Raw genomic sequence first — 10,621 nt, forward strand, 5'->3', positions numbered from 1 at the left:
GGAGCCAGTTTCCTGGGGCAGAGGTTCGTCTCGGGAGGGACAGTGTAGGGTCATGGTAGCCCAGCCAGTAGAAGCCCAGAAGCTTCTTGGAGGAGGTACCTCCATTGCTGAACCTGAGATTCTCTGGCCCAGCACCCCAAGAATAGACAGGGGTGGGCAGACATGTGTGCAAGGTCCCGGAACAAGAGGAGGTAAGCAGAACCAGAATTCCAGACTCCCAGCTGAACCCGGGTTAACTGATCAGCCTCTCAGCACCGCGCCCGCATCCAGCCCCTTTCCACAGCGGTTGCTCTGCTGGCCAACCCTGCCGTTGGGGGCAGGAGAGCAACGCCACCTGCTGCTATAAGAGGGAAACGCAACTTTCAGCGACCAACAGGTTACACCCTTTAAAACCCAGCTCCTCTTCCTTAAATGACCAACCAATGCCCCCAACTGCGAATCTGTCCTGCACCTCCTTCCCAGTGCCTGGCAGGGCCCTTAGCACTGCATGATCGGGTCTTCTCTGCAAGAAGGAAAGATTGTTTCAGGAGAGGCCGATCATCTTCACTCTTTTATTCCAGCCCAGCGGGCATAGGAGGAGTTTACTCACGGAAGACAGTGGCATCTCACCCTTGCTACAAACCTTAGGGGAACACAATCCATTTGACAGCCTGGAGGAAGTCTCAAGGGAAAGGACAGAACTGCCCAAGGTCACACAGTTAATGAGTAGACAAGCTGAGGGGAATGAGTAGACTCATTCCACTGGGGATGGAAGTGGAAGGAGGTCACCATATTTGAGATAACTTACGCAGTCTAAATAAGTAGCCGTTAGCATGCGCTCCCCGAACAGCAGCATCATCTGGGAACTCGTTAGCAAAGGAAATTATCAGGCCCTGCCCCAGATCTCTTGAATCAGAAACTCTGGGGACTGGGTATGGTGGCCACACCTATAATCCCAGCACTTTGGAAGGCTGAGGCAGGAGAATCACTTGTGCCTAGGAATTTAAGACCAGCCCAGAGAACATGGCAAAACCTTGTCTCTACAAAAAAAAAAAAAAAAAAATTAGAAGGGCATGGTGGCACACCTGTAGTCTCAGCTACTCAGGAGGCTGAGGTGGGAGGATCCCTTAAGCCCAGGAGGTCGAGGCTGCAGTGAGCCATGATTGTGCCACTGCACTCCAGCCTGGGTGACAGGGCATGACCCTGTCTCAAAAAAAGAAAAGAAAGTGGGGTAGAGCCCAGCAATCTGGGATTTAGCAAACAAGCGTGAGACCCTGAACTGTTGGTCTAAAGCAATTGTACCCCCCCTTTTTTAAAATTAAACTTTTATTTTGGAATATTAGATTTACAGAAAAGTTGCGGAGACAGTACAGACAATTCCTGTATACCCTTCACCCAGCATACCCCAAGGTCCGCGTCTTACTTCACCGTGGTACATTTGTCAAAACCGAGAGACTGAAATTGGTATATTAACTAAAATTCAAACTTTTTTTCAAATTTCCAATTTTCCCACTAATGTCATTTTTGTTCCAAGATCCAGTCCAGAATACCAAACTGCATTGAGGACACTTTCCCTTTTCAATTCTGTTACTGCTCACCTCAGTCACCTTTCCCTGGGAAAGAGAGTGGGTGAGAAAAGCTGTTGTCCTTATTATTGAACTAGGGAAACTGAGGCTTAAAAATGCCAAGTGACCAAGTTCCCTCAGAGGGCAGTGAGAACACGGTCTGCCTTACTCTGTTCCCTTTCCCTGGAGACTCTTGGTTTTTGGAAGCCCCTCTGGAATGTCCTAGCTGGCCTAACTCCGTACCACCAGTGCAGACAAGGAAGTACCCCTACTACAGAGGGTCCAGCCCTTGGAGAGACTCACTTCCTGCCCCAACACCTCTTCCCCTAGACCCTGAGGGATAATGTCTTAGTGCCTTCAAACTTGGCAGAGTGAGGCCCCATGAGACAGAGAGAGAGAGAAAGGGAGAAGAGGGAAATACTTTTGCCTATCCAAAATTATTTGTGACAGGTGAAAAATGGCCACAAGCTCTTTGTCGTTCCCCTTATCAAGACATGGAGTCTGTTTCTCATCCATTGAATCTGGGCAAAGCCTTGTGATTTGCTCTGACCAAAAGAACTTTGCAGAAGTGACATTGTCCTAGTCCCATTTCCAGGCCAAGAACCCAAGAAGTCTTTCAGCTTCTACTCTCACTCCCTTGGAACCTTGAAGCCATCATGTGAATAAGCCTGAGCTAGCCTGCTGGAGAGGCCACATGGAGGAAACCAAGCAACTCCAGCCAACAGCCTGTCACCTGCCAGACAAGTGAGTAAGGCTATTCTAGATCATCCAGGCCCAGTTGAGGTAACAGCTGACCTTAGCTCCATGAGGGACCCCAGGTGGGAGCAGGAGAACTGCCCAGCTGAGCCCAGCCCAAATTGCCAACCCACAGAATTGTGGGCAAATAAAGGATTTGTTTTTAGCTGCCAGGTTTGGGGATGGTTTGTTACACAGCAGAAGCTAACTGGTATACAAATCCACATTTCTCTCATGGTAATGGGATCTCAGATTTATTGCAGGAGGCAGTGTGCTAGTCTCAGTAGATGGAACATGACCGATGTACTCAATCATGAAAATTCTGTTCCCTGCTGTTTTAGCTTTCTCTGCAGCTAGAGGTGCAGTGGTAGCTGGCTCGAACCAAGGGCATCTAAGTGAAAATATGCAGGAGGAGAGAGCAGGAAACAGGCTTCTAACTGAGGTTTTACTTTCTGATAGAAGGTGACAGGTCCGGCCAGGTGTGGTGGCTCATGCCTGTAATTCCAGCACTTTGGGAGGCCAAGACAGGCAGTTCACAAGGTCAGGAAATTGAGACCATCCTGGCTAACATAGTGAAACCCTGTCTCTACTAAAAATAGAAAAAATTAGCCAGGGGTGGTGGCACATGCCTGTAATCCCACTACTCAGGAGGCTGAGGAGGGAGAATAGCTTGAACCTGGGAGGTGGAGGTTATAGTGAGCTGAGATTGCGCCACTGCACTCCAGCTTGGGTGACAGAGTAAGACTCTGTCTCCAAAAAAAAAAAAAAAAAAAAAGGTGACAGGTCCAGCTAGTTTAGCCCTTCCTCTTCCTCCACCCCTCTTTCCTTGAATCCAGACATGATTCTTGGGGATACAGCAGCCATCTTGGGACCATGAAGGAACAAGCACTGAGAGCAAGGCAGAAGGATCTGAGATGTGGCCCTTATCGTCACAGAGCTGTTGAACCAACCGTTAGCCACCCATCTCCGGAATCCATGCTATGTAGAAAACCCATCTTCAGCTTGTTTAAACCACTGCAACCAAGGCTTTCCTTGCCTCACAGCTGAATGTAGTCCGTGTAAGAGGTTCGATATGTCTAGAATTTGTCTTATATTTGTCTATACATATATAGACAAAAATGCAGAGGGATCCTTGTCCTTGGGAATTTGGAGCTGGCAGTGTGTGGCTCCCCAAGCCCATTTCTGTTCTCATTTCACCCTCTCAGTAATGCTTCAAGGGTAAGGCCCTCTCCCCAGGTTCAAAGAAAGTGTACCCCTACTATCCCTTCTCCATGGCCCAGCCTGCTGGAGGCCAAGTGTGTCTTCTGGGCTCTTGAAGGTGGCAGCAGGTGCCAAGGAGGCTGCTACAGCAAGTCTGGTGTGGATGCCCCCAGGTACACCCTTAGGTCCGAGAGAGTGGACTGGACAAGCTTGGCAGGGATAGTCTCTCGCTGCAGCTGCTGGTAGGCTGCATAGCGGTGGCAGCCGCCGAAGGAGTAGAAGTAGTCACCTCCCTGGGACCCTTTGATCCAGAGGACATCGATGGGGGGCACGCTGTCGGGGTCCTCCTGGGGAGAAGGGGCACAGAATCAATGGACATTGTACAAGGCTTGAGAGTTTGCAAAGCAGACTTTGTCCCCCTGTGCTGAGCTCCTTACAAGGTGCTCACACTGGACTGAGACACAGCTGTTAAATATCAGGAATTTTGTGAGCTGGTCGCCATCATCTTGTAGCTTGAAAATGAGCCATGGGAGAGTATTTACGCCAGAGAAATGGACAGATGCTACAGATCAGGATTTCTCCCACCCAGACCCCAGGTTGTCAGACATGTATCAGTATACCACATGTGCACTAGCCATCGGGCCCCGCAGACCCTGGGAATACGGTACAGCTGGAATGAGACAGAATCAGGCCCTGCCTTCAGGGGGCTCCAGTCTAGTGAGAGATGGAACAAGAACTAAATATTAGAGTGACAAATGCTATGACAATAACACAGGCGACAGGACAGAGATGGGGTCCAAGAGGCCTCTCTGAAGTGAGAATGAAGCAGAGCACTTGGAAAGATAGGTGGGGCCAGGCGCAGTGGCTCACACCTGTAATCCCAACACTTTTGAAGGCCAAGGCAGGCGGATCACTAGAGGTCAGAAGTTCGAGACCAGCCTGGTCAAAATGGCAAAACCCTGTCTTTACCAAAAATACAAAAATTAGCTGGGTGTGGTTGTGCATGCATGTTTTCACAGTTACCTAGAGGCTGAGGCAGGAGAATCACTTGAACCTGGGAGGCAGAGGTTGCAGTGAACTGAGATCGCACCACTGCCCTCCAATCTGGGCGACCCAGAGTGAGACCCCATTTAAGGAAAAGATAGAGAAGTGGAATAGTTCAATGAAGAGCCTGACTGCCTGGGTTCAAATCTAGTTCTGCTACTTAACAACTTTGTGATCTTGGGCAATTAACCTTTTTGTGCCTCAGTTGCCCCATCTGTCAAATGGGATGGAGATAACAGATCCATCCCATAGAGCTTTTGGGTTAAATGAGTTAATATATATAAAGCACTTCAAACCATGCCTGGCACCCAGAAAGCGATCAGTAATGTATGCTGTGTATGACCTGAGGGAAGAACATTCCACGCAGAGGGAACAGCAAATGCAAAGTGCCTGAGGCCATAGCACGTTCACTGTGCAGGAGGCATGGCAAGGAGGCCAGCGTGACTACAGTGGACTCCAGGGCTCAAGCAGTGGTCAGAAAGGCCAGTAGCAGCCAGACGGTGCAGGTCTGCTTTTAAGAGCAGTGGGTGGGCCCTGGAGTGTTCGCAGCAGGGGAGGGTGACATGATCTGATGCACATTCTAGAAGATTGTCACAGGAGAACAGACTTGGCAGGCTGTACGAGGGCACAAGGCAGAAGGCAGAGGGGAGGACTCCGTGGGTATTTGGCAGAAGATGCTGGTCTGGACGATGGTGTGGTGGGGACAAGGAGAGGTTTGGGACACATTTAGGGGGCAGATCCGAGGGATCTTGTGGAAGGGGTACATCCAAGGGCCAGAGAAAGAGAAGAATCTAATTTGACTTCCTGCTAGGGGCCTGTGCAGCCAGGTGGAGAGTGGGTCATCCTCTAAGTAGGGAAAGCCTGGGGCAGGACAGGTGCAGGGTAGAACACTCTGGGGAGACCCCATTAAGTGTTAGCTGCCTGAAAGGCCTCCTGCCGCTGGCCCATGGGTTCTCTCTCATGAGTCCATAAATGATTATTCAGCAGTAAGGCACATCAGTTGCAAGCCTGAGCAACTGCTCTGGGACCCGGCACACCTGACTCGATCTCGGCTCCTCTCCACAGCAGCTGGAGCACCCAGCCCTCTGAATACCATTCCTTACCTGTAAACTGGGAATAAGATATCTAGAGAACTGCTGATGAAGAGTCAGTGAGCTGATGCCTATGAAGAGTTAGTGAAACTCTAAGGAGGTGCAGCTGTGCCAGGCAGACCTTGTGCTGGGTACTGAAGGCATGATGGTGGTTGGTCAGAATGAATGGCTCCCAAAGATGTCCAGGTCCGAATCCTTGGGCATGTGTTACCTTACATGGGAGATGGGACTTGGCAGATGGAATTATGGTAAGGATTGTGAGATGGGGAGATTATCCAAGGTTATCTAGATGGGTCAAATGGCATTATCAGGGTCCTTAAAACTGGAAGAAGAGGTCGGAGTGATGCGATGTGCGAAGGCCTTGGCCTGATGTTGCTGGCTTTGAAGACGGAGGAAAAGGCCATGAGCCAAGCAGTGTGGGTAGCGTCTGGAAGCTGTGAAAGCTGAGGAAATGGATTCTCCCCTGGAGCCTACAGGAAGCAGCGTAGCCCTGCTTGATTTGAGCCCAGTAAGACCCATTTTGGACTTCTGACCACAAATAAATCTGTGTTGTTTTAAGCCATTGACTTTGTGGTAACTTACAGTGGCCCCAGAAAACCGATACAGGAGTATTAGTAAAGCAAAGGTAGAGCTCGTTCTGGCCCTCAGAGCACAGAAGGCAGGTGTCTCAACAGGACTTTAAAAGAGTGGGCTGTAATCGCGGCACTTTGGGAGGTCAAGGCGGGCAGATCACTTGAGGTTTGGAGTTCAAGACCAGACGGGCCAACATGGGGAAACCCCATCTCTACTAAAAATACAAAAATTAGCCAGGTGTGGTGGCGGACGCCTGTAATCCCAGCTACTCCAGAGGCGAAGGCAGGAAAATTGCTTGAATCCGGGAGGCAGAGGTTGCATTGAGCTGAGATCTCACCACTCCTCTACTCCAGCATGGGGGACAGAGCGAGACATAAGAAAAAAAAAAAAAAAAAAAGAAAAAGAAAAACCAATGGGAGTTATGCTCGTGGGCACACAGGTGGCTGCAGGCCCACAGAAGCCCCTAACCTGGTAGGGATGGTCAGGGAAGATCTTGATATTGAGACAGGAAGACCAAGGAAGAGTCAGAAACAACAAGGAAGAGATAGAAGAGATATCTCTCCTATCTCAACAGTAGGAAAAAACCCAGTGGTGGACAGGGCATGCATGGCAGATCCCTTCCCATCTCAGATAGCCAGGTACTGTGCTACTGCTGTGGGACAAGGTCCTCACCCTGTGGAGCTCCCATGAGGTTGGGAAGACAGACTATAAAATGCAACACAAATAAATGTATAATATAATTTCTGGGGGACGTAAGTGGTATCCTGAAACACATCTCAGGCTAAAGGGAGAGCTAGAGAGGTCAGGGACCCCGATCAAGGAGGCCAAGAGCTAAAGCAGGCAGGGGAGCAGGCCTTGTGTTTGTCTGGGGAGGTGGCTCCAGGCAGTGAGGACAGTAGTGTAAACACTAGGACTGAAAGGGGTGGCTGTAGTGGTGCTGTGTGGGGCTTAGGGATCTCACGTGCTCACCTTCTGAGCGTCAGGGGGAAGGGGTCGCAATGTTGCACAGGCTTAACCTGACACCTGTTCCTGCAGCACCCCCCACCCAAGTTCCTGCCAGAATCACTCCAGAATTCTCGAACACCCTCCCTCAGTGGTGGAGCTGACCCTTGACCTACCTCACTTCCCATTCAGACAAGGCCCTCCCAGCAGATACGACACATCCAGTTGCACTGTCACTGACTGTCATGGCCATGAGACCCCATGGCTTATCTCTGGGCAGTGGGGCCCAGCTGCCTGGGTGTGACTTCCAGCTGTGCTACTTTTTAAGCACCTGATCTTGGTCAAGCCGCTGAAATCTTCCCTTGCCTCAGTTTCTCATCTGCAAAAGAGAGATACTATCTACCTCATAGGACTGGCATAGGAAATTAAAGGACTTCCTGCAGCTCATGGGCCACTGCAAGCACTAGCCTTATAAGCGTTATCATCACTACTTTAATTATCTCGTCCAATTCCCTCCTTGCTCAAGTAAGGAAACAGCGGTACAGAGAGGCCCAACCACTTGCTCAAGGTCACACAGCAGATGCTAAGCTCCGGCTGAGCCCGGAACCAGTCCATCTCGTGTCCGTCGCGGCGACCTCCCTCCTCCGGAGCCCTCCCTCCAGCTGGCCGGCCTCCCTGGGGCCTCACCCGGATCGTGTCCACGAGGCTCTGCACCTTGGCGTGGTCCAGCACGGACGGCAGCGGCCGGATGAGCACGCTCAGCGGCACGTTGTGCACCGCGGAGATGCAGCCCGAGTGGATGCTGCTGCCCTGCGCGCCGCCGCTCGGCCCGGGCCCCTCGGGCGCACCCCGACCCGCGCCGGCCCTGCCCAGCGTTCCTCCAGCACGCAGCCCCATCGTCGCCGCCGCCGCCGCGGGACGCGCAGCCTCCCGGGCTTTAACTCCGGCCGGTCCGTACCATTCTGCGCAGCCGGCGGGGGGGCGCCGGGTCAGGGAGCGCGTTTCTCCCCCGGCGCCGCCGTGGTCCGGCCTCCACCCAGCGGTCCCCAGCCCGACTCCGGCTCCGCTCGCTGCGTGCTGCCGAGCTCGCGCGGGGCTCCGGCTCTCCACCGGGGGGCGCCTTCCGCCTCCCCTCCGCCGCGCGGCGTCCGGGCAGTGGGAGCGCCCGGGCGGGCTGACTCAGGGTGAGTCTGCAGGTCGCAGGGCGGGAGGGGCGCGGGTGACGCACCGGCCGGGGTGACTTAGGCCGCGGGGGCGGGGGCGGGGGCGGAGAGCGCGGCGGACCTGCCCAGCCGGGATGAGTCGGCAAAGTCCGCAGTGCGCCGCCGCCCCGCTGCTAGGGCTCTTAGCCAGCGAGGTGATCATCCCCACAACGGTTCCACTTCCAAGCTGCTGCTGTGTCTGGAGCCGTTCTGAACGCTTTGCAGGTATATTAACTTATTTAAATCTCAAAACAACCCTGCAAGGAAGGTATGATTGTTATTCCCATTTTACAGAAGAGGAGACTGAGACACAGAGGTTTAAGTAATTTACCCAAGATCATGGAACTAGTAAGTGGTCGAATCCGCGTTCAAATCCACTCTGGCTCCAGAGTCCACTCTCTACCCCACCGCTGGCTGCCTTGGTGCAACAGGGACTTCACACGGAGCCCTCGGGAATCGCGCTCACAATATGTGGGCCCTGCCATCAAGTTCCACACGATATCATTACAGCACTACTAGGAAGTAGGTGCAGTTCTAGACCCGCTTTTCCAAGGTCAGCTGGAATGAAAGTCAGGTCATAAGAATCCAAACTATGGGACCACTTAACCACCAACTCCAAGCAGGAAGGTGGGGGATCCCAGGCTCGGCTGAAGACAAGCGTGTCTGGTTTGCTTGTCTTCCTTCTCACCCTGGATGGCACGAACATGGAGGAATGCACACTTACCCTGCCAGCTGGAGAAAATTCGAGATGGAGGAGGGGCGGCCAGGGGTTTCTACTTTGCCTCGCGCCAGTTGCTGACACTTTCTGAACTCCGTCTGTAGAATGAAGTAATGCTGCCCATCACTCAGAGTTGTGTGAATTCAGAGTGCTCATAGTGTTCTGTGAACTGCATGACATCCATGTTGCTGTTGAAAATCATTTATTTGGGGTCTTAGTCTCTTAGAAAACATTGAGACCAAGACTTGAGACTTTCCCTTTCGAAACATAATTCCCGTAAGCACCTAAGTGATACTTTGTTTTAAGAACTGACACCCACACCTCAGCACCGCCCCTCCAAAAAAAAATTAGAGACTTTCAGCTGGGCGCCGTGGCTTACGCCTGTAATCCCAACACTTTGGGAAGTTGAGGTGGGTGGATTATCTGAGGTCAGGAGTTTGAGACCAGTCTGGCCAACATGGTAAAACCCCATCTCTACTAAAAACACAAAAAAATTAGCCGAGCATGGTGGCATGTGCCTGTAATCCCAACTGCTCAGGAGGCTGAGGCAGGGGAATTGCTTGAACCAGGGATGTGGAGGTTGCAGCAAGCCAAGATTGCACCACTACACTCCAGCCTGGGTGACAGAATGAGAGTCTGTCTCAAAAAAAAAAAAAAAAGAGAGAATTTCATCAAGAGGAGGGAAGTTATCCCCTCTATAACATCTTCCTCATTACAGGAGGTAAGAATGGCAGGATAACAGTTTCTAGAGTGGAAAAGTAGAGATCCGGCCTGATTCTCTCATCATGGTGTGCCCCGGGGAGGCCTCATCTCTTGGCATCAAATTCTGTGTGTTAAGATATATATGGCCCAATTCAAAATGGCTTAAGCAATATGAATGTTTTCTCACATAAGATGTTTGGAGGTAGGCGTGTCCAAGGTTGGTAAAGAGGCAGTTGAACAATGTGATTAAAAACCCCGGTTCTGTCTGGGCCTGGTGGCTCACACCTGTAATCCCAGCACTTTGGAAGGCGGAGGCAGGCAAATCACTTGAGGCCAGGAGTTCGATACCAGTCTGGCCAACATAGTAAAACCCTGTCTCTACCAAAAGTACAAAAATTAGCCAGGCATGGTGGCACGTGCCTGTAGTCCCAGTTATTCCAGAGGCAGGAGAATTGCTTAAAACTGAGAGGTGGAGGTTGCAGTGAGCTAAGATCGTATCACTGCTCTCCAGCCTGAGCAACACAGTGAGATGCTGTCTTGGGAAAGAAAAAAAAAAAAAAAAGACTCTGGTTCTGTCTGTCCTTTTGTGCCATCATCCTCAGTGTTCTGTTATTCTGGGGAATGCCCTCATGGTCCCAAGATGGCTGCTCTAGCTCAAAGCATCACATCACTACATGTGAAGGTCCAAAAGTGGAAGTTAGGACATCCCTTTGAGCCTCTTTTTAAGAGTGAAGAAACCTTTCCTGGCTGGATGTGGTGGCTCACACCTTCTGACCTTACACTCCTTGAGCCCTGAAGTCCACTCTAGTCACACTGGCCTCCTTGCTGTGCTCATCCCACAGCGAATGTGTCCTGGCCTCAGGCCCTTTG

The 10,621-nt window shown here is 51.6% G+C and overlaps 1 protein-coding gene across 1 annotated transcript; it reads right to left on the reverse strand.

Annotated features, from left to right (window-relative positions):
• Positions 1-537: 537 nt before the first annotated feature.
• SRXN1 (sulfiredoxin 1) lies at positions 538-8,044 on the reverse strand. The gene is made up of 2 exons (XM_002747423.7): positions 7,817-8,044; positions 538-3,826 (listed from the first exon to the last, which is right to left on the reverse strand). The coding sequence occupies exons 1-2, from the start codon at positions 8,024-8,026 to the stop codon at positions 3,623-3,625; spliced, it is 414 nt and encodes a 137-aa protein (XP_002747469.1). The 5' UTR covers positions 8,027-8,044; the 3' UTR covers positions 538-3,622.
• Positions 8,045-10,621: the final 2,577 nt, after the last annotated feature.

Source organism: Callithrix jacchus, chromosome 5, assembly GCF_049354715.1.
Source record: "Callithrix jacchus isolate 240 chromosome 5, calJac240_pri, whole genome shotgun sequence".
Classification (NCBI taxonomy): Eukaryota; Metazoa; Chordata; class Mammalia; order Primates; family Cebidae; genus Callithrix; species Callithrix jacchus.

Coding starts and splice junctions, on each gene's coding strand:
- SRXN1 (XM_002747423.7), bottom strand. CDS start 8,026: ATGGGGCTGCGTGCTGGAGGAACGCTGGGCAGGGCCGGCGCGGGTCGG. Junction 3,827..7,816: donor GCCTCGTGGACACGATCCGG/GTGAGGCCCCAG, acceptor CCTTCTCCCCAG/GAGGACCCCGACAGCGTGCC.